The sequence below is a fragment of the Chionomys nivalis genome, chromosome 26 (assembly GCF_950005125.1).
Source record: "Chionomys nivalis chromosome 26, mChiNiv1.1, whole genome shotgun sequence".
Taxonomy (NCBI): Eukaryota; Metazoa; Chordata; class Mammalia; order Rodentia; family Cricetidae; genus Chionomys; species Chionomys nivalis.
The window spans coordinates 26354478-26379019 of record NC_080111.1 but is presented as its reverse complement, the minus strand read 5'-3'; the positions used below and the strand labels follow the sequence as shown (position 1 = coordinate 26379019).

Genomic DNA, 24542 nt, shown 5'->3' with positions numbered 1-24542 from the left:
GACTCTGTAACTCAGGTTAGCAACTAAATGCAAAAAGGCAATGGAAGGACAAACCTCTAAGCAAATCCCATTTAAGATCCCTGGAAACCCTGAGAGCCTAGTTTCTTAAAGGACAAAGAAAAGAAAAATGTAGGGTATCAGATTTTTCTCTAAATAATAAATATAGCCAAGGCATTTAAAATTAATCAACCCGTTTTTGAGGACAGTTTCTACTAAAGGAAACCATGTACAATTTATTTCCTCTTCGCAGTTGATGTGGAAGATGAACATGTGTGTGTCCTCCCCTGCGGGTTCTGGACTTACAAATCACATGGACTCTCTACAAAAGGAAACAGGGCAGCTTAAATGGAAATCTGCCATAATAGCCTACTAGCCTGAACTTGAGGCAAAGACTCTAACCACTAACTTTCTAGGAGTAACACTATAAGCAAGTAGTACATTACCAGGAAGCGAAACATCTTTATGGTTTGCAATTTGCCTTTTGATGGTCCACCATTTACTGCGGAGCCACTGCGGCGAGCGGACACTGCTCCACCCCTCCGCCAGCAGGTCCCAGTCGATGTCATTTTCATCGGCTACGCCAAGCTCTGCTATCCTACAGATTACAAAATACATCTGTTAGACCTTAAATTTATTTACAAATGCTCCTCTTAGGTAAAGGGAATGGCAGGGAGCGGCAATGAGGGCCATGGTAGAAAAAGGACTCAAGCAGTGTAAGTGTGTAAGAGCTGGGGAACGAGACCACAGTCCTGCCCTGAACTGTAGATGGCGAAAGGCAGAAGCAGCACTGAGAAGGGAAGTGGGCAGACGAGAAATCACTGCTGGACGAAGAACAGGCTGAGTTGTACAGTGCTGCAACGTTTTACAGTTTGGTTTCCTATTTTTGTTTCAACATAGGGTTTCTCTGTAGCCCTGGCTGTCCTGGAACTCGCTCTATGTATCAGGCTGTCCTGAATGCAGAGATCCAACTCTCAGACTCCCAAGTCCTGGCTATAGCTTGTTTTTAGAGTAAGTTATTTCTTGGCTGGGCTTTCCATTTACAAAGAAACCAAACTTGTTTAGAAATTTACCATATATAAAAATAACTTAGTTGAGAAAAACTTATAGCTGGGCGGTGGTGGCGCACGCCTTTAATCCCAGCACTCGGGAGGCAGAGGCAGGCGGATCTCTGTGAGTTCGAGGCCAGCCTGGTCTAGAAGAGCTAGTTCCAGGACAGGATCCAAAAGACACAGAGAAACCCTGTCTCGAAAATCAAAAAAACAAAACAAAACAAAACAAAACAAAAAAAACAAAAAAAAACCTTACAGAACAAAAGAAAAACAATAAAATAAACAATCAGTACAATAAATGTGAGGTTTTAATAGTCTGTATTTCCTTGCCTTGACTGATGATTTTGATGTTTAGCATGGACTAGTGTAACTCCTAACTTTAACGTTCTGTTTGTTCATTAGTTTCCATGGCTGAAACAAAGTGAAAACCAACTTGCCCCGCCCTCTCCCCAGTGTCTTAAAGCGGCAGAAGTGTTTCCTTTGATGGAAGCAGACAGTGTGTGACTGTTAGACCAAGTCAGTCTCCATGGCCACCTCTCGCACAGTACCCAGGGACAGAAGAGACCCTACTCTAGCGTTCCCACAGACCACTGCTCAGGCACACTGGTGGGGTATGAGAACCTCACTGCCACTGCCTTTGTCTCTGTGCCTTCAGTCTGGAACTTTGCCTGGGCACTAAATCAACCAGACAGGAACAAAGAAAGCTCAATAAGGTACTCAGGGTCTTGCACGTGGCTTTCCATGGCAAGGCTGTTTTTCACTAGGCATTCAAGGAAATCAAGAGCAAAGTTCATCAAGACATCTACAGAAATGAAGCAGGCTTTTGTTGTTAAAAGATTTGGAACCCAAACCTTAGGATGAGGTTTATTTCATCTTCCTTGGTCCATTCAGTACCCCCACTCTGCTTCCAGTTCAGGTAGTTGAGCCACTTGGAACGGCACTGCTTTTCTGAGCGGGTACCCACTCTCTCAGCTACAGCTGCCCAAGACACGCCCTGTGTGACGATGTCACCTGGCTCCGTGCTTGTTAACTCATGAACCACCTCTGCAAGTCTCTTTTCTTCTTCTTCTGTCCATTTCCCTGAAAAGGAAATCACCCAGATTACAGTGTTATCTTCTCAGCCATTACTGAATCTAGCCCTCTATGTCCAAGTTCAAATTCAAAGGTGAAGGAGCTCAGCTGATCGGTTTACTTTGTAACAGAACTCAGTTGGAAACCACATATACTCACTAGAATTCTATTCTACTGGCTTTTATTTTATTACCTAAAACAACAACAAAGAATTATATATCCTCAAGTTACATCAAGTCCTTTATATCGAAATAATAAAGTGGGACGAACTTCACTGATAGGATAATAATTCTCACCACTTGCCAGCAGCACTGGAATAAACTTCAGAGGCTGTCTTATTAAGAGGGAATGATAACGAATACACGCAGTGATATCTGTGAGCTCATCTACTCCAGAGAAAAGTGAGGTTCATACCGTCATTTGTACAGCCCACCCCAAGCCACTGTGACGATGCATTAGTCAATTAGGACACTAACTTCATATGCATTTTCATTCCATCTTTTCCAAATCCCTGAGCTTATTAACAACTAGTGTTTCTCTTGCCTTTTTATGTAATGAAGCTTCAGCAGAAAAACAGAAAGGAACTTTAAAAAAGAAGCCATGTTGTAAGGCCAGAGGGAAGCTGGCAGGCCCACCTCTCACACTGCTCTCAGGGAATGGTACTGTTCCCCCAAACTGTGCTAACAAATGAGTTCTGTACCCACAGAAGCAAACAGAACCTCTGGAGCTTCAAATAAAGCTTCTGCTTCATTCTGTAAGCTAGCCGCACCCAAGAATGAATGCCAGTTGGTGAAATTCATGGTCTTGCTGTCTTACTGGTAGTAATGACATCAGGGAGTAGAGGATTTCACTTTAATTTTAAAATAAGGGGTAAAGAAAAAGATGGTTTAGAATCTTAAGTTAAACTTGAGAACTTTTTTTTTAAATTAAAGACCTGAACATGGATTACTGATTGTTAGGAACATTAAGACCAGAGATTTAGAGTGTCTGCTCTAACCTGTTTTACAGAGGAATTAAGGCTCGTGGAAAAAATGTCAGAGTTTCTACAAACCATTGTTTATCACAAACTAGCTTGATACTTATCATCAATACATTTGTATATATTAAGAACTATATGTAGCCTGGCCAAGACACCGAAATACTAATAATCATCAATTTATGAAAAATAAAATTCAAGTTGGAGATCCACAGAAATATTCTTAACCTCTGAAACACATGCAGGTTCTTTCTGAGCTGTCACAAGCAGAGGCTGATGTTTTAAGTTCAGTTAGATGGGCTTACATCAAAATGACTTCTGTATGTCTTAAACTACAAAGTTTTCCCTAGTGGAGCAGTTCTGAACTGATACAAAACTGCAGGATACTAAACTTAAATGGTCTGAAAACGAAGTGTCGCTATGTCCTTGTTAACAATGTTCAGTGACACTGGATTTAAAAGCACAAAACCCAATTGGCTTCATCTATCTAACTAGATAGATAGGTAGAAAGATCAGGAAATGGCTGTTCAAATAAAGGTGACCGGCACACAGCCCCTGCAGGGGCAGACGGTCCGCACAGCACAGCACGCAGTACCTGTGTTGCAGGTGTCCTTCATCAGCCGGCAGCGGTCTTTGACAGAAGAGGCACTTCTTCCTAGGGCCGCCCCTATGGTTGCCCAGTCATTGCCGTGCTTTATCCGGAGCCTAAAACAAGAGTCTGCCAATCAGCAATTGTTCAACTGTTTCCTCCCTTTTAATCTCATCATTTATTCTTCATTCTTCTTCTTCCCTTTTGGAAGTTTGGTGGTTTGGAAGTTGTGGGCAGCAATACTTTTGAGAGCCAAAGTTTGAAAGAATGGCCTTTTATTGGGGTCCACAGTTGTCTGTGGGTGAAAAAAAAACAGGCAGCAATTGCCCTTTTCCTGGGTCAGAAAAGAAATAGATAACTTGGATATGTGTTTTAAAAAAGACCAAATTTCCCTCAGATTATTGACAATTCCCAGGCAAGTCCCAGAGTTTTTCCTTTGGAGCACATTCCTACCAAGCTCTTCTTAAAATCCCAACACAACTTTATAAAAAGGATCTACTTTCAGTCTTCAGACACACAGTCTACCACATTGTACTAACAGCCTTCAGTCAATGAAGCAACAGTCATGCATCCGGAGAGTCACAGCCCTGAGCAGACGGAGTCAACACTTACCAGGTCAGTTTTATATCAAGCCCTAGATCCTAGTAATAAATTCCCTAAATTAAGTGTCCAGGCCACCGAAAACATTCATTGAATTCCTTTGGAATCCCTATTAGTGATCTCAGCAAGCAACTAGTGACTGACAACAGGAGACTAATCTGTCTATTATGGGAATAGCTAATATATAACCAAATTCATGTTTTTAACTGCCAAATAAAATTATACCAGTCTGACAAAAAAGTTCAAAATTTCAGATTTAAAAGTTAAAAATAAGACAAAAAGCCAAATAATTATAATCAATAAAAACTTACTCCTTGAGCTTCTCAATTTCTTCAGGAGTGTATCTAGAAATTCAGAACAGTGGAAAAGAAATCACTTAAATATACACTGCTTAAAGCATTACCAAACCAGTTTTATTTAGTGATCTGAACATTACTAAACCAGTTTTATTTAGTGATCTGAACACCACACAAAACAGCATATGGGTAATGTTTGTCAAGTGTTTTAAAGTGAGTTAAAAGTTAAAACAAATGCTTCTAAATTCTTAGAAGAAAAAAATAGTAATTACTTTTAGCCAGCCATAGTACACATATATACTGTATCATTTTCTCTATGGAAATCCAACATTTAAAGTATCTACCTGCCTCATTTACTTAGATATTCCTTTATTTCAAAGTTAGGTCTAGGAATTCTGAAATTACAACTGTTCCAAATAGACTTATGGATAACACAGTGCATAGTAAAGAGAAAAAAAAAATCTTATCTTTTCTCTAGCCAGGCATAGATACTCTAACAATCTTTTTCTTTATTTCCACAGCCAATGCAATGTTCTGTTTTACGTTTAAAAAATACATTTATCTGAAAATTCTATAAGGCTGCTCACTTTTTAACCAGTTGTACTGCATGGAAAGTTTCTGAAAGTTAGCCAAGCCATTCATTCTTGAGCCAAAAAATTCTTTCTGTCCAACTTCCTAACACCTTCAGCTGACTCCCTTCAGGTTTCAGGTGTATTTTCAGGGGCAGCCTGCTGACAGGCTGGAGGAAACTAGCACTGGTGAGTTTCTTTCAGGTCACACTGATGGCACCTAAAATCCCAGTGACAAAGCATCAGCAATATCACAAAATCACTCAACTATTTTGATACCTTTCCATAAATGCTAGTTAGCAGAACTCTATTCATCAATGCTAAGCTATTTTCTACTCTGGTTTTATTTAAAAATAAATGAAATCATTAACCTGGCATACTATATTCCTAAATCAAAGAGAAAACAAATACTATCCACGAATCTAGAGTTTTTTAACACTCCCTACATTTTTAAGCACCCCAATTTTTATTTTTTTTTAAATTATTTATTTATTTATTATGTATACAGTATATAATATTCTGTCTGTGTGTATGTCTGCCGGCCAGAAGAGGGCACCAGACCCCATTGCAGATGGTTGTGAGCCACCATGTGGTTGCCGGGAATTGAACTCAGGACCTTTGGAAGAGCAGGCAATGCTCTTAACCACTGAGCCATCTCTCCAGCCCAAGCACCCCAAATTTTAACTTCTACAAAGTAAACTCTGGCAGAGTAAATTCAGTCAAATTAATCTACGTAAAGTAGCTCAGCTTTCTAACTTCTAAGGAAGTCTATTATGAGGTTTCTCCACATACTAACACTTGTGGGATAAGATTATCAATAAGGATTCACGGCTGCCTCCACTTCAAGAATTAACTCAAAAAATGGCAGTTCCCCATCTCTTTCCCCAGTTACGTGAAAACATGCAGCACCGCAAGCGTTCATACTTTCCCACGTGGTTCCTGTCGTCATACATGCGCAGCACTCTTCTGTAAACCGCAAACAAAGGCCGGTTCAGCCCCCACGCTATCGTCCTGTAGAAGTCTTTCCTTTCGTCTTTCGACATCTCAAAGATGATTTCTGTAGCGTCTTTTATTCCGCGTGCCTAAATGGGTTACAGTTCTTTGATTTAGGGATTGCTGATACAGTGCATGTGGATATACTCTGCTTTGACAGCAGTTTTAACACTAACGGTCCACAGTGACCCTCAGAGAAAGACCACTGCTAGCCAGTCTACACTCTAAATAAACCTTAAAGTGACCCTCAGAGAAAGACCATTGCTCGTCAGTCTACACTCTAAATAAACCTTAAAGTGACCCTCAGAGAAAGACCATTGCTCGTCAGTCTACACTCTAAATAAACCTTAGAGTGACCCTCAGAGAAAGACCATTGCTCGTCAGTCTACACTCTAAATAAACCTTAAAGTGACCCTCAGAGAAAGACCATTGCTCGTCAGTCTACACTCTAAATAAACCTTAAAGTGCTGCAGTAGTTATTTAAGTATTACTGAAGGGCACCCAAAATAAACTATCCAATTCAAACAACTCAATTTCAGTTTAAATTTTAAACTTCTGTTTAAATTTCATTTTAAATTTATAAAAAAGTTAAAAATAAACTCGAAACAAGTACAAGGAAATCGAAACAGAATGAAAGGTAAGTTTCAAATGGTTCTTTAAAGGATGAATTAAAAATAAATTTTGAAATGATACATTTCTGGCAAAAATAAAAGGCACATATATTAGAGATGAAAGAAATGTGGCCTAAGTAGAGACACTACAGAGACTGACAACAAATGATCATTATGAACAATTTTATAAGTATGAATTTACATAAAGTGACCACATCCTAAAAACAGTCAACTTACCAAAACGGATTCTGGAAAAGATAGAAAATCAAAGACATATAAACAGAAAATTTAAAAAAAAAACAAAAACTGGCACTATTAATCTCCCCATAATGAAAGCTGTCTGACACCTAACCAATGAGAATGCCCTGCTAAAATGAGGCTCTTTCCTTGTTCCCAAGACTCCGGACCCTCCACACTGCCCACTCGTGTCTATTCCACCATCAGTCTCCACATGAGCTAACAGCAAACCGCGTGAGTAATTCCATCTCCCTTCGCCAGGACTCAGAGCACTTGTCTATCTGCTTCCCCCTAGTCTGCTGTGCCTTGGAGACCATCTACTCAGAGCTGCTAGGTCAGACACCATTTTTCTAATTCTCCAAATCTGGTGCTGTATGTTGTATCTAAATCTGGCCATTCATGCCGTCTCCACCAGGTAAGCATTGAGTCACTGTCTATAGCATCCTCAGTTCCTCAGTGTATGGGACCAGTGGACAACTGCACTTTTCAACATTTATTGACTTGTTTCTTCAAAATAGCCTTGGTAAAAGAACTTTCGTCCATCATTTGTAGAGAATTTATAATAAAGAATGGAAGGGTTTTTTGTTTTATTTTGGTTTTTGAGACAGAGTTTTGCTGTAGCTTTGGAGTCTGTCCTGGAACTAGCTCTTGTAGACCAAGCTGGACTTGAACACACAGAGATCTGCCTGTCTCTGCCTCCCGAGTGCTACGATTAAGGGAGTGTGCCACCACCACCCTGTGGAAGTTTTTTTTTAAGCTTACAGTTTACAAAGCTTACCTTAGCAGTAAAATTCAGCTTACAAATACAAACGTGGTAGGCGACAATGTATTTATTATATATGTCAAACATTCTAGTAGCTAAATAAAGAATGCATACTCCCCTATCCCAAGCAATGCTAACAATCTATACTTAAAATATCTGAATTATACCACCTCAAAGGTATGCAGCAAGGCTCTGGTGAGGATTCTGTAAGAAGTGTATAGGTCTCTACTACCAATCTGCCACCTAGCTAAGCTATCAGATTTTCTTTAAGGTTTTATTACTTCTCATTTCCTGTGCAATGTAGTTCTACTTATCTGACCTGTTCTTTATACCAGCTGTGGCAAGGCTACTTTCCTGTCTCCAGCTCTAGGGTTACAGTAATGTCCTGGGCTTGCCACTCAGCATCCATGCACAATGTAAGCTACACTTGGCCACTCTTAGCTCACAGCCTTTCAAGACTCAGCGCACACCTGTCTGTAATAGCACCACAAGGCTGACGAGAAGGACTGCCACAAGTCCAAAGCTAGCCAGGATTGCAAGTCAACCCAGGCAGCAGAGTAAGACCCTGCGCCTCAAAAAACAAATCAAATTCTTATTTTTGCTTAATTGTTCCAATCCTGGGAAACAATTCTTCCCTGAACTCTTAAGGTCCATCGCATGCACATCATTTGCATACTACTTCTCGTTTCCTTTTCTGCTCAGATAGGTAGTAGGGTAGTACGTACTGGAGGATTCCTGTTTCCGCTAACTCCTCAAAAAGTCTACATTCAATGACATTTAGTGAAGATGACAAGGATAACGAGCCTATGCCGATGAACTTGAAGGTGGTTTTGTTTGTTTACAAAGCAATAGCACTAGCATGAGTTAAGCTGAAAAAAGAAGCGAACCCCCAGGCATGGACAAGCTGAACTCACAGCCTGCCTGAAAGACAAGGGAGGGCTTACAAGTCGAGAAGCAATGAACATTTTTGTCCTAATTTCAGCCAGCAACTAAGGCTACTTTGTGATGAAAATTCAAAATCTGTTTTAAAAATAGAAAAATATAGTCACGGATCTTGAAATTATTAAGGCATTAATCTTCTGTTATAAAAATTAGTGAGATATTCATAGTAATTACACAAACTACTACCTGGCTATCCTTGCAATCACCCGTGAACCAATTACTGAACTGTGAAAACCGTGTCATGGGGTACCTTCAGATAGCGCTCGATGTTGTTCATCAAAATATCGATTTCTTCCTTGGACCACATTCCCTGTTTCCATTTATGTCCTTTAAAAGAAATTAGTGTAATACAAATAAAAGAACTATTACACAAAATTTTCCCTTTGAGAGGAATAAAATACAACATATTTCTCCTGTGATAAAATTGCCACTGAGAACAGAACTGGGTTAACCAAGTACTCTATCAATCTGAAATGTCCAAGTGTAGAGACCACTGTAATCTCACTGAATAAACCGATTTTTAAAGCACTACTTCTCTCGTGGAAGTGTAACACTGCTGAGATAAAAGGAGAGTCAAATCGTACTCAAAAGATTTTGGAAAAGTTTCTTTCATAAAAAATTAATTTTATAGGCAAAAAAAAAAAAAAAGACTAAAGATTCTAGAGCTAAACCTAAAAACTAAAAAGTCAGCTCCCAGGCAAACTGTCAGGAGTATTTACTGTACTGTGGCTGAGGTTATTCCAATAGAGTAGCACAGTGCACCCCGCAGTCCTTCGCTTTTGATAACAGCTTCCCCAGATGCGCTGGTGAGCAGCATAGCAATGTAAATGTTCTCACGTTTAAGCTTCTAAGAGACTCTCAAAAACACAAGAAACCTCACTCTCTCCTCTTACACAATAACTGAATTGCCTCTTAAATGCCACCACAGTGTATCTGTTCAAAAATAACATGTAAAACTGAATCTGTATCAGAAATACAAAGGTAACAGTTACTGTAAAATAAGTGGCATTATGGTATCATTCATGGTGAAATTTAAGTCTAATAGAAAGTTCAATTATATTACTTGGTTCCACCAAGGACATCTCAATTCAGAATCTTGAAGACAACAAGCCTTTCTAGTCCCAAGGCTTCTGCAATTAGGATCCAATATTCAGCTTATCTTACCTTTGTTAGTGAGAGAATCCTTATCTTCTTTAGTTGTAAACCATGCTTGGCTAACTGCTGAAACTTCCTCAGTGCCCAATGGAGATATTTCATCTAGTTGATCATTCTGTAAAATCTTTAAAAAGAAAAGAAAAAGGGGGGGTGGTGGTTAGAAGCTTGATTAATGCCCAAGTGGATTTACATTTGTTGAAGCTAGGAATTATAAAATTCTAACATAATAATTCAATTTCATGTGTATACTGGCTTCAGCTTTTTATAAATTAGGTGAATACAATCATTTGAGGAAGCTGGGTGTTGAGGCATATATCTAGAATCCTGGCATTTGGGAGGCTGAAGCAGGATTTTGGTTTCCCAGCTTGGGTTATATACCTTCTATTTCAGAAAATAATAATAAGATATTCCAAGCTGGGTGCAGTTGCACATGCCTTTAATCCCAGCACTTGGGAGGCAAAGGCAGAGTCAGGCAAATCTCTGTGAGTTCAAAGCCAGTTTGGACTAAAAGTGAGTTCCAGGACAGCTGGAGTTACATAATAAGATCCTACCTCAAAAGAAAAAGAAAAACAATCAACCTAACAACAACAACAACAACAAAAGATACTCCAAAATCATTTGGGCATTTTGTATACAAAATGAACTTTTCTATCCAGTTGCTGTGAGCGTCACATAGGAGAAAGCAGTCTCCCTTCCTTGGTTGTTAAGACTGGCTAATGTCTTCAGGGGTGATTTCTTCTCACTTAATATAGTTTCTTCATAAAAGATTATCAGAGTAAATTATATCACCGCAAAATCACTGCTTCGCTTAACAGGTAATGTTGTGTTAGCCCTGTGAAGACGATTCACAGCCTTGAATGGTGCATGCTCCTCTCAAAGAACTAAGATAGTGTTAGTGGTCACTGCACCTACAGAGATCCTTCTGCACTCACACTGGCTACAGTTTTAGCATATTCAAACTAAGTAAGGAGGAACAAAGCTACACAGAACAGTCTTAACCCTGGGCATGCTTTAAAAGATTTAAAAATCACACTGCTCTGGATGTGACCAAAGACAGAATAACTTCTATAGATACAACAAGAAGTTCAGGAGAGATCACAAAACAAGTATTTTGATAAACTGCTATAAATGACCAGAGATCAAAACAAAAAGCATACATAAAAATGGCATTGAAATTGAGGGTTTGGTAGACACAGGTGTAGACATAATAATTTCACCAAAATCTTGGCATCCACACTAGCCTTTTTAGGATGTAAATGTTCAGCATCTTGGGATTGGAACTTTATCTCAGGTAAAAAATGTGCAACATGGGTCAAGTATATACAGTCAGAAGGACAGATAGGAACATTAAAATTAAAACTACATATGGCTAACACAGCAATGAATTTATGGGGATGCATGTTGCAGCAGTGTTCCTCCAATCTCAAAAACAAACCACAAAATAATACTTCTGGGAGAAATATTATAAGGTATTGTTGTGCTGGAGAGATGGCTCAGAGGTTAAGAGCACGGGTTGCTCTTCCAGAGGTCCTGAGTTCAAGTCCCAGCACAAGCATAGTGGCTCACAACCATTCCTACTGAGATCTGGCGCCCTCTGCTGGCCTACAGGCAGACATACAGGGAGAACAGCGTGTACATAATAAAAGAAATCCTGTAGAGAAAAACCAAAATGGAAAAATAAAAGGTACTATAAAGAACAGTCACAAATTCCTGAAAAAAATAGAAAGAGAAGACCCTATTAGTTACCTAGGATAAAATATAGGCTTTAAAAAAGTTCAACCAGAGAAAGTATAAATCAGGAGAGATTGAGGACAATCTCTTAATGATTTTCAAAAATTGTTAGGAGTTATTAACTGGCTACAGCCCCCAACTGGACTGACAACTCAAGTAATTTCTTAAAGCCTGACAAGGTGAGAACAACTTAAATAGTCTAAGGAAATCACCAACTGAGGCTGAGAGAGAACGGGCTTGTCAGAGATGAGGTCACAGGGTGTACATGCGGGTCGTTTGGGTCCAGAGCTGGACTGTATTCTGGTTCTTTTTACCTCTACACACTCCTCCACAGGAATTCTTATGCAAAAGGATAATATTTTAGAATGGACAGTTTTATCACACAGAGCAAAAAATTAAAGGGCTATGTAGAAAAGGTTTCTGAATTGATTCTAAAAGGAAAATTGAGATTTCATAAACTGTGGTGCCTTTTACTAATGTTGAAATTGCCTCATTATGGGCAGAAAATGAACATTTTCTTGCAGTATTTTTTTCAGGGAGAGATTAGCAACAAATATCACAAAAGCAAGAGATTTCATTTTATAGAAAGAAGTAATTAGGATTCTCCATCATATAATAAAAGAAATATCAACTTCTGGAGCCCCTACATTCTATACTGATGCAAATAAATCAGGAAAAACAGGCTCTAAGTCAGAAAAGTTAAGTAAAATGTCTCAAAGCCCTTATGATTCAGGTTAAAAGTCAGAATTATATGCGATTCTGATGGTATCATTAGATCTTCCCAGAACCTCTTAAAATAGTTACTGACTCTCAGTATGCTCAAGTTTTACATATTAAAACTGCTGAACTTATTCCAGATGCTTCAAAATTAACTTTTTTATTCAACTGTAACAAAGTAATGAGAAACAGAAATCTTTCCTTGTACATAACACATATCAGATCCCATAGGGTCTACCAGGCTCTCGAGCACAGGTAATGATGGAATGGACCAGCTACTGGTAGGAAATGTACTAGACGGCTCAGAATTTCTTAAGAAACACCATGTTAACAGCAAAGGTTTGAAGAAAGACTTTTCTATCACTTGGCAACAAGCCAAGGAAATTATAATGAAGTGCCCTATTGCTCTGTGTATAATGAAATTCCATCACCTACAGGAAATAACTCAAAAAATACTTAAAGAATTGATATTTCAGGCTGGAGAGATGGCTCAGTGGTTAAGAGCACTGACTGCTCTTCCAGAGGTCCTGAGTTCAAGTCCCAGCAACCACATGGTGGCTCATAACAGCCTATTATGAGATCTGGTGCCCTCTTCTGGTCTATAGGCAGGATACTGCATAAATAAATAAATAAAAATCTTAAAAAAAATTGATATTTGGCAAATGGATATGTTTTATTTTACAGAGCTTTGAAAACTAAAATATGTGCACTGTACCATAGCTACATATTTAGGATTTCAATGAGCAACCACTGATTCCATAATTATACATTTATTAGAAGTCATGGCCATTATGGGTACATCTGTACAAATTAAGACTGACGATGCTGTAGCACATGTCTCTAGTAAAATTAAAGTTTTTGTATATTGCAATGCAACGCAGGGCCCATCTGAAGACTTGACTGAGTTGTCTATTAGGCTGGACTGGAATTTCCTGAGCTGTTTGCAGTCCAAAGCTGCAACGAATGTTGTTTGTCAGCTTAGTGGCTTTATCACAATGCAGGTACTTCTCTCAGGACTTAACCATTATCTTAGTTTCCCCAGACATCAGGAAGTAATTTTAAGAACACAATACCCACATTCCCAATAGGTAGGGTAAGTAGCTTTTGGTCCGTTGATGAGTTAGGGATGTTTGCCATTACAGGGGAATTGATTATAGGTTGCCATTGGTCATAAACAAGGAAAAACTAAACAAAGGAGATCAGATTTAAGGATCTCGTTCTGAAAAGAAAAGAGGGAACATAGATTTGATAGAATAAAAGGGTATATTATTGAATTTTCTTTTAAATTAAAAAAGCAAATATTAGTCTCAAACATTTATATTGGTATATTTTTGTATGTTGATACAAATTTAAGGTTATTGATCTTATACTGTATACATGTTTCTACACTTGTTTAAGTTATTGTACCTATGCAGCTCACTTAGCAATCTAATATAAATTTCTAGTCCTTGAAAGTTATTATTAAAAACTATACAGGATAATTAAGAAATATAGTCATCAAGCAATCAAACTGATAACCATGCTAGAAATGTTTTCAAGATCAAATATACATTCTAGATAGATAGATAGATGGTCTTCAAATACTTCAGATCTACGGAATATCCATTTAAGATACTTTCATAACATAAGGCCTATTCTTGATAGTGAGACACATCTGCTCCTGGCAGCACCAATTTACTTCAAAAAAGGACCGGGCATCAAAGAACCTCCACTGGAGTTTGTTTTCATTGCTGGCAAAGGAAGTCACTTTTCAAAGAAACTGCCCTTGCCTCAATTGCTGACAAGCATGCTATCCACATTGGACAAGCAGAACACAGGTGACTGCTGAGCTTTGCCAAGACAAGACAAGACAATCCTTCAAACTTTCCTGCTTCACAAAAGTCTGTCAGATATTCTAGGCTGAAGACTGGTGCCCCAATGATGCAGAGGAATCTTGGGGTGACTGTCCAGGCAACCAGTTATCTCTATTATTTCTACAGTTTTGGAAGCTGTTTGCTCTGCAATTCCTGTTTACTCAGGTAATATTGTATACATTTTGGGTTTCTGATGAGGTTGAAGACTAGATGATCACAGTAAGTTTTCCTTAGTTACTACAGAAAGTAAGTTAGGTACAAAACTTTGGACACATCAAGAGAGGATAGATAACGTATTTTCTCTGAGTTTGCCAAATACAAATAGACTGGACATTGTGAATTTAATTCTTGCTTGAATATTGTTCTTACTGTATATAGTTTTACTTTTTTAAAATATCTTTTCTTTTTATTTAGACAATACCTTATTGCATATAGTTTTATTATATTAGAGTTAAAACCTTACCTTTTTATTTAGACAAAAAGGGGGAAATTCTGCAAGAGAACTTTCCACTCTGTCCCCTGAAACTGTCAATAAATCGAATCCTAATTCAGAGGACAGAGTTCATGCTCAGGTGGCCAGAATAAGTCAGAGTTTTTTGGTTGACTCAGGTGGAAAAGGGGCACAGGGAGGAAGGAGGAGAGGCTTAGGAGTTTTGCAGACCTTTCTGGATCTTGGAAAAGCAGAGAGGAAGGTGAACTGGGCTTTTCTCTGTTGCTTTTGGGTTTAACAGATTCATACTCTATCTGACTGCTGGATTTTTATTAATAATAGAATAATTTAGGTAACTGTCACACTGAATCCCATTTTTCTTTGAAATAGATAAGCTGTCAAGTGAAAGAGCAGAACAGAATGAGAACAGCCATGTCTCTATGGCTACCCCCTTTTAAGGGTCTATTTGTGGACAAGATTTTAATCTAGCTAGAAATCATCGGACAGCTAGTGAGAAGGCTCTGAAGGTAAAGACTGACTGCCATCAATCTTGGTGACCTGAATTCAATTTCCAGAATGCATACTGTGGAAGGAGAGAATCCGCTTCTTCTGACTTTCACACGTATGTTGAAGCATGTACATGTGCACACACGCACACACACGTGAGAAACCACTGGAACAAGTATAACAAATCTTAACCATTTCATCTTGTGTCATGCATTTAAGGCTTTTTAACACAACTAAACAAAATGGTTATGAACTGAGACCTAAGACAAACTAGACGTCATCTAAGGCCATTACAATTCTGTAGGATCTGACATACGTATTATATATTAATGAAATACCCATCAAGAGACACATGGAATGCCCAGTTTTCACAACTGTCCATGCCTGTCATCCCAGCATGTGAGAGACTGAGGGAAGAGAGCTCCTCCTACTAGTCTGAAGTCAGCCTAAGCTATGGAATGAGACCCCATCTGAGAAAAGAACACAAAACTCTTACAGCTGATCATTTAAGTTCATCCGTTTCATAAGACAGTAAACCCCCACTCTAAAAACTAACTGTTCTGTTGACGCTTGGGGCTAGTTCCTGTGCAATGATGTTCTAGTCAAAACTCTTTCCTACCATACTATCCCGAGAGGCATCTCCTATGTTTTCTAGATGTTTCAGGTCTTTTTGAATAGATTTTTGTAGAAGGTGAAAGATAGAACTGAATTTCCCTCTTTTACCAGCAACATTGATGAGTAGGTTATCTTCTTTTCGAAAGTATACTTTTGGCATCTTTGTGAAAAATTAAGTGGGCACAGCTTTGTTACTTAACTAGGTCCCTATTTGTCTATTTTTATGTTGGCAGCAGGCTGTCTTTATTGTTATAGTTGTACAGATTAATTTGAGGTCTGGTATTGTAATGACTCCAGCATTGTTCTTACTCCTTAGGATTGAGGTTCCATAGGAATTCTTGTATTGCTTTTTATGACCCTGTGAAATATGACATCGGAGGTCAGACAGGTATTGCATAATTCTATGAATTGATTGTGGTTATAAAGTCACTTTCATGGTATTAATTTTGTCAACCCAGGAACATGAACTATCTTTCCATTGTCTAGTTTCTTTTGTGATTTCCTTTTCTCGTATCTTAACGTCTTTTGTTGCACAAGTCTTTTACTACTCTAGCACTGGAGACACAGTCCACTCATAGGGTCTTTTAAGTAAAATATTCTGTGGTCTATAAATGGAGAGTTTGATTTCTTCTCTTCCAATTTTTGTCCTTTTATGTTTTTCTCTTGTCTAACTGCTATAGTTAATGCTTCAAGTATTCTAAGGAAAAATAGAGGGAAATGTATGGCCTTCTTTCATTCCTGACTTCAGAGGAAATGATCTCAATTTGTCTCCATTTAATATAAAGTTAGCTATAGGTCTGTTGTATACAGCCCTATCTATCTACCTACCTATCTACCTATCTATCTATCTATCTATCTATCTATCTATCTATCTATCTATCTTCCATTTATTTCTAAAGTCTCTAGAACTTTTACTATGGAGGCACACTGGACTTTGTCAAATGCCTTTTTGACATCAATTAAAATAGTACTAGATAATGAAAAATTATAAAGTAGATATTGTTCAGCTCTAAAGAAAATGAAATAACAAAATATGCAGGAAAATGGATAGAACACATGTTAAAGAGAAGAAAATTGTATGTTCGCACACATATGCAGTGTTAGTCAGAAATATACATTGAAGACTGGTGGTGGCACACAACTTTACTCCCAGCACTCAGGAGACAGAGGCATCTCTGTGTGTTTGAAGCTGGCCTGGTCTACAGAGTGAGCTCCAGGACAGCCAAAGCTATTACACAGAGAAACCCTGTCTTGAAAAAACAAAAACAAAAATAAAATGAAAACCAGGGGAATGATTTGACAATCCCTGTTCAGAAGAAAGGATTTTTCTACTGTTTTAGGGGAACTGAAAAAAGTTCTACCCACTGAAATAGGACACACGTCTGAGGTGTTCTCAGCTCTTGATGCTACATATCAACCTGGAACTCTTGTATTTCTTAAGTGAAAGGCCACTGAGATGTGCTTCATAAAAATGTTCTGATGCTTCTAATTAAAAAAAATACCAAGTAGTTTATGAAATGATGATATAAAGCAAAAGGCACAATCAGGCAGACATAAATTTAGAATACACACACATTTTAGATTTGGCCCACACTAAGAAAGAACGTTAAGGCCTGGCCACCAGTCATCCTCACAACACATGCAAACGCATATCTAGTTCTACAAGCACCAAACAGTAGGACCACAATCACTGCTATTAACAGCTCAAGTAAGATCTCTGGACACAGACGAATGCAGACCCATCATTTCCCATTTTAACAGCCACGCACCACTCTACGGTGAACAAATACCTAATTCTGCTTACAGCACGTGGGGACTGGAAACCCGAATGACAGGTCTTACACTAATTTCATTGTTGCGATGCAGTAAAAGTATACGCTTATCATTTCTTACATAAGCTGCGCGTAATAACCATGACCCTCACCGAAGCTAGTTTAAAGATGTACTATACCTGAATTTGTGTCACAGTTCCCTCAGAAAGTTCATCATCTGCCACCTCTGTGGTTGCCGTCATGGTCACCTCAAAGCTCTGCTCATTTTCTGAAACTTCAAGAAAATAATGATTCGTCTCCGCAATAATAATCGTAGAAACTAATTATCCTAACGAAATCCATGGGGAGAATGTGATCATCTAATTTCTTAACATGCTTCTTAACAATACAGTGCACGTCAATTTGCTTAATAGACACGAATGCCAGGTAGGAAGGTCCTTCCATGGGGCTTATATTCTAATAATAAACAAGATACGATAGTGGGTGAGTCTTATAAGTCAAGGACAAAATAAAGCAGGAAAAGGAATGAGGTGAAGTGAATCAGTATGTCTGAATTTTAGGTGAGAGCTGGGGGTAAGACCTGGGACAAAGTAAGAAGGCTGGTCCTGGCGGTGTCTTGCAGGAGGCGTCTGAAGGAATGAAAAGCCGAAGGCTCTGCGGTAGGGCATGCTGAGAATGGCACAAGCACAACCGAGTCTACGGCTACAGCAGATGCAGTAAGAACAGAAGGAGACCGTGAGTCCTTGTAGGCAACTGCAGAGATGACAACTTCACCTCGGAGACTAGGAAGCACAGGATGATTCTGAGCAGAGAAACGACACAGACGCTTTGATTTCAACAGCACTGCTCTTGTTGGGAGGAAAACAACTGAAGGGCAGAAGGGCTAGAGACATCTGAAAGAGGCTGATGCTCTAGTGCACGGGAGACAGAAGGGCTGGAGACATCTGAAAGAGGCTGATGCTCTAGTGCACGGGAGACAGAAGGGCTAGAGACATCTGAAAGAGGCTGATGCTCTAGTGCACGGGAGACAGAAGGGCTAGAGACATCTGAAAGAGGCTGATGCTCTAGTGCACGGGAGACAGAAGGGCTAGAGACATCTGAAAGAGGCTGGTGCTCTAGTGCACGGGAGACAGAAGGGCTAGAGACATCTGAAAGAGGCTGATGCTCTAGTGCACGGGAGACAGAAGGGCTAGAGACATCTGAAAGAGGCTGATGCTCTAGTGCACGGGAGACAGAAGGGCTAGAGACATCTGAAAGAGGCTGGTGCTCTAGTGCACGGGAGACAGAAGGGCTAGAGACATCTGAAAGAGGCTGATGCTCTAGTGCACGGGAGACAGAAGGGCTAGAGACATCTGAAAGAGGCTGATGCTCTAGTGCACGGGAGACAGAAGGGCTAGAGACATCTGAAAGAGGCTGGTGCTCTAGTGCACGGGAGACAGAAGGGCTAGAGACATCTGAAAGAGGCTGGTGCTCTAGTGCACGGGAGACAGAAGGGCTAGAGACATCTGAAAGAGGCTGATGCTCTAGTGCACGGGAGACAGAAGGGCTAGAGACATCTGAAAGAGGCTGATGCTCTAGTGCACGGGAGACAGAAGGGCTAGAGACATCTGAAAGAGGCTGATGCTCTAGTGCACGGGAGACAGAAGGGCTAGAGACATCTGAAAGAGGCTGATGCTCTAGTGCACGGGAGACAGAAGGGCTAGAGACATCTGAAAGAGGCTGATGCTCTAGTGCACGGGAGACAGAAGGGCTAGAGACATCTGAAAGAGGCTGATGCTCTAGTGCACGGGAGACAGAAGGGCTAGAGACATCTGAAAGAGGCTGATGCTCTAGTGCACGGGAGACAGAAGGGCTAGAGACATCTGAAAGAGGCTGATGCTCTAGTGCACGGGAGACAGAAGGGCTAGAGACATCTGAAAGAGGCTGATGCTCTAGTGCACGGGAGACAGAAGGGCTAGAGACATCTGAAAGAGGCTGGTGCTCTAGTGCACGGGAGACAGAAGGGCTAGAGACATCTGAAAGAGGCTGGTGCTCTAGTGCACGGGAGACAGAAGGGCTAGAGACATCTGAAAGAGGCTGATGCTCTAGTGCACGGGAGACAGAAGGGCTAGAGACATCTGAAAGAGGCTGATGCTCTAGTGCACGGGAGACAGAAGGGCTAGAGACATCTGAAAGAGGCTGATGCTCTAGTGCACGGGAGACAGAAGGGCTAGAGACATCTGAAAGAGGCTGGTGCTCTAGTGCACGGGAGACAGAAGGGCTAGAGACATCTGAAAGAGGCTGATGCTCTAGTGCACGGGAGACAGAAGGGCTAGAGACATCTGAAAGAGGCTGGTGCTCTAGTGCACGGGAGACAGAAGGGCTAGAGACATCTGAAAGAGGCTAATGCTCTAATGTACGAGAGACAGAAGGGCTAGAGACATCTGAAAGAGGCTGGTGCTCTAGTGCACGGGAGACAGAAGGGCTAGAGACATCTGAAAGAGGCTGATGCTCTAGTGCACGGGAGACAGAAGGGCTAGAGACATCTGAAAGAGGCTGATGCTCTAGTGCACGGGAGACAGAAGGGCTAGAGACATCTGAAAGAGGCTGATGCTCTAGTGCACGGGAGACAGAAGGGCTAGAGACATCTGAAAGAGGCTGATGCTCTAGTGCACGGGAGACAGAAGGGCTAGAGACATCTGAAAGAGGCTGATGCTCTAGTGCACGGGAGACAGAAGGGCTAGAGACATCTGAAAGAGGCTGATGCTCTAGTGCACGGGAGACAGAAGGGCTAGAGACATCTGAAAGAGGCTGATGCTCTAGTGCACGGGAGACAGAAGGGCTAGAGACATCTGAAAGAGGCTGATGCTCTAGTGCACGGGAGACAGAAGGGCTAGAGACATCTGAAAGAGGCTGATGCTCTAATGCACGAGAGAACAGCGGTTTGGACTAGGTGGAACCATAAGTAGATCAAATTCTGAATAGTAATGATGGAACCAATGAGATTTGAAGACACACTAGACGTGTGGGAAATTGAAAAGTCAAGGATGACAAGTGCTTGTCCCCCTTCTTTAAGTACAAGCAACAAGAAGAACAGACTACTACTAAGCATTCGTGAATATTCAGGAAGTCAGTTTTAAATAAATAACTGAGATATTTACCAAATATCAAGAATTCAGGAAAACCCTGAAGGTGACTACTTTAAGAGGCATGTCTAAGGTAAATCTGGTTACAATAAGTGGGGCTGTCATTACCAGAAAGAAAACCACCAAATAAGATCACCTAGGTAATAAGTAAGAACAGAAGAGGCACTCTAAGCGCCAGGTCTGAGTGCTGGAGTGTTCCATATTTAAGAGTTTGGTGGATGCGCACAAGTCAAACTAAAAGATGGACATGTAGACAGAAAACCAGAGAGAGGTGTTTCTAGAAGCCAGTGACGAGACAAAAATCACAAGACCTCTAGAGACCCAGGAAAAAGTTTTGGAAAAAGATGAAACCCTGGGATGTGTTAAGGAAAAAAGACACGGAGGCAAGGACAAGCTATTGGACAGTGGCCAAAAATGGCGTCAGGGATTCAGTTTACAAACAATGTGTTTAATACTGAGGGAGTCATCCAGGTAGAGGATGAGCCACTAGTGGTTCAGTTTACAAACAATGTGTTTAATACTGAGGGGGTCACCCAGGTAGAGGACGAGCCACTAGTGGTTCAGAAGTCAGACGTAAGAACTACATCTGAGTATGCAAAGACGTGGAGCTGGTACATGGAAAAACCGCAGCTGGCCGGTGAGGACCAGGATACACGGACACAGGTAAAGACAGGTGTGGCAATGGAATGTTCAGCTATTTTCTCGTTAGTTTAATTTCCTCTGAAAGAGAAAGCAAGGATGTCTCTGAGTAAGAAAGGTGAGGTATCAGATTTTGGGACATGAAACACTGATCTCAGAGTGAACAAGAGTTGTTGTGACTTGTCCTGATAGATCACATATCCCATTTGTGAGGGCTACAAACCCAAGCCCGCTTGTTCATTCTGCCTTTCTCTAAGACCATTTGATTAGCTGTGTTAATCATAAATAGGGAAAACCAAATTTAGATGGGGTTATAGCTTAAGCAAAGAACAACAAAAGAAAAGAAGGGAAAGGCATCTGAAGGTAACTGCAAGACTGAATATAATGAGCAGTCACAACACTACCACTGGGTGAGGAGAAAGAAAGGACACGGTGCAGAAAGAACGAGAGAGTGGCATGACCGTGGGCACAGAGCTGAAAGGGATCACAGAGCACCACTGTAGAGGGACTGAGCTGGAGTCGGGGAGCAACAGGAGGACACAGGTCTGAAAGGTCACAAATGCACAGCTGCAACGAGTGACTCGAGAGTGGTGACAAAGAGCGAGGGACTGGGGTCTCAAAAGAATCACCGAACGCACAGGCAATCACTGTGACCGTGAGTAAGAAAGGGCATATATGGCCTGGCATACATGGCCTGGCATAGATGCAGTGGCAGGCTGCACAGAAGCAGTGAGCTAGTGACTAAACTGAGGTGATTTTAGCTTCTGCTTTAGAAGGACGTAAAACTTGCGTCTCTAGTTAGATATACATCTTAATGCTAATCAACCTGCATGAAGTCTAACACATAAGTCTTTGTTTAGTGAGATGTAGCATTTCAGGTTTCTACCCTAGCCTTTATCTCTAGGTATCCACTCCCCTGCACAGGGAACAGCAGTCGTCTCCATCACAGACACTGCAGTCTGCCCCTCCCCACGCCATCCACCACTCTTACTCCCTACCTCCAAAAACTCAATCTCTTCAGCTTCCGGGGCCTGGCTTACTTCACCTAAGATATGCTGTTGCTTTAGCCGCAGCACTTTATTCTTTTACGTCCAGATTAATATTCCACACTGTCCATGAGCCACATCCTGGCGACTGTGGACAGTGCTATAATCATGGGCATGTGAAACGCAGGCATTTCCTGATCGATTACCTATCAACTACTTCAGGAACCATCTCCATGCTGTTTTCCAGAATGGCTGTACTTATACTTCCACCAACAGTGTGCAAGAGGCCTTCTTTTTCTGCACTTTCATAAACATTTTAATTGTAACCATTCTATTTGGCCTGAGATGATCTATCTCATTACCCATTATTGGTCTGTTCAAATGTTGTCTTCAATGCTTCAACTTTGGTGTATGTGTCCATAAAACTTATTCACTCGGAGGTTTTCCCATTTTTTAACTAGAGTCCTTTATGTGTACAATTTAAATGTCTATTCTTTTTCTGGCCTTTAAGAGTTCTGCTGAGGCCAGGCGGTGGTGGCGCACGCCTTTAATCCCAGCACTCGGGAGGCAGAGGCAGGGGGATCTCTGTGGGTTCGAGGCCAGCCTGGTCTAGAAGAGCTAGTTCCAGGACAGGAACCAAAAAGCTACGGAGAAACCCTGTCTCGAAAATAAATTAAAAAAACAAAAAACAAAAAACAAAAGAGTTCTGCTGAGAAGTCTGCAGCTAGTTTAGAGAAGATCCCATATATGCTGGCGCTCTTGTCTTGGGCCTTTGTTAGTTTGACATAACATACCTCAAAGAAGATCTTTCTTGAATGAATCTACTAGAAATCTCTGAGGTTCTTGGACCTGGATGTATATACTAATTGAGACTTGAAAAATATTCAACTGCTGCTTTGCCAAATCCATTTGTATATACCCATCTCCTTCTATTATAAAACACTACTACTAATAGCATTTGGTTAACCACAAGTCTTACAGCCATTTTCTTCTTTTAATCTAAGTTATTTCTAAACAACTACTATAACTTCAAGCTCAGAATTATGGACTCAGAGGTCCTTCCTGTTTGATCTAGTTTGTTTAAGTTGTATCATATTTTAAAATTTCATTTATTATATTCTTTAGCTCTGAAGTTTACATATTTTAATACACCTTTGCTGAATTTTTTATTTAGAACAAAAGGTACCTTCCTAATTTCATTCTCTTATGTTTTACTGAATTAGGATTATTATTTAAACTATCAAAAAGGCAGTCTTTTTCTTTGAATTTGCTTTCTTTAGCTATGTTCTTTTGGCGGTAACATGTTACCTTACTTTTTATGTCTCTGTACCTATATCCATTACATTTGTAAACCTGCACATTAAGTTGTTCTTACCAGGTTTACAGGTAGTGGAAGTTTTTCTCCCCTGGAGATGTGCCCCAAGGCACTGGATGGGTGGACTACTTTGGTCCTGGTTCCAGGGAGATACAGTAGTTAAATGTTTATGTAACTTACTCAGCTGTAACCAATATTTGCAATACCTATGGGTGACTTGGTGACCTAGACCACAGGGTATAAGTGGGATTATCCTACCTGCTAACACGCAGCTCTCTTAGTTAGTGATAATTTGCCAGTGAACCGAGGCACCATGAGCTGCTCTCGGTTTTTGTGGGTGGATGCAGTCAACTCTGATGAAGGCACTACGGTTCCTTTTAAGCAAGCACAGCCAGAGTGGTTATGGAGGGAAAGCACCTGCTATTTTGTAAAGGCCACACGGAAACACATCCACTCCTGTAGGCCAACATAGACTTGGCAGTGTGAGAGTGCTCCCCGAGGACAGGACTACGTGAGAGTGCTCCCCGATGACAGGACTACGTGAGTGCTCCCCGATGACAGGACTACGTGAGTGCTCCCCGATGACAGGACTACGTGAGAGTGCTCCCCGATGACAGGACTACGTGAGTGCTCCCCGACGACAGGACTACGTGAGTGCTCCCCGACGACAGGACTATGTGAGAGTGCTCCCCGACGACAGGACTATGTGAGAGTGTTCCCCGACGACAGGACTATGTGAGAGTGCTCCCCGACGACAGGACTACGTGAGTGCTCCCCGACGACAGGACTACGTGAGTGCTCCCCGACGACAGGACTACGTGAGTGCTCCCCGATGACAGGACTACGTGAGTGCTCCCCGACGACAGGACTACGTGAGTGCTCCCCGATGACAGGACTACGTGAGTGCTCCCCGATGACAGGACTATGTGAGAGTGCTCCCCGATGACAGGACTATGTGAGAGTGCTCCCCGATGACAGGACTATGTGAGTGCTCCCCGATG

General features: G+C 40.8%; 1 protein-coding gene across 3 annotated transcripts in view; it reads right to left on the bottom strand.

The window, feature by feature from the left end:
* Positions 1 to 24542, bottom strand: part of Dmtf1 (cyclin D binding myb like transcription factor 1) — a 48480-nt gene that overhangs the window by 8567 nt on the left and 15371 nt on the right. For all 3 annotated transcript variants that reach the window (XM_057758612.1, XM_057758614.1, XM_057758613.1), the window contains exons 5-12: positions 17656 to 17750; positions 9861 to 9975; positions 8947 to 9023; positions 6075 to 6232; positions 4597 to 4629; positions 3692 to 3801; positions 1901 to 2129; positions 444 to 595 (exon numbers count right to left, since the gene is read on the bottom strand). In XM_057758612.1, coding sequence (XP_057614595.1) covers positions 444 to 595; positions 1901 to 2129; positions 3692 to 3801; positions 4597 to 4629; positions 6075 to 6232; positions 8947 to 9023; positions 9861 to 9975; positions 17656 to 17750 — 969 coding nt within the window. The remainder of the gene's footprint in view (positions 1 to 443; positions 596 to 1900; positions 2130 to 3691; positions 3802 to 4596; positions 4630 to 6074; positions 6233 to 8946; positions 9024 to 9860; positions 9976 to 17655; positions 17751 to 24542) is intronic.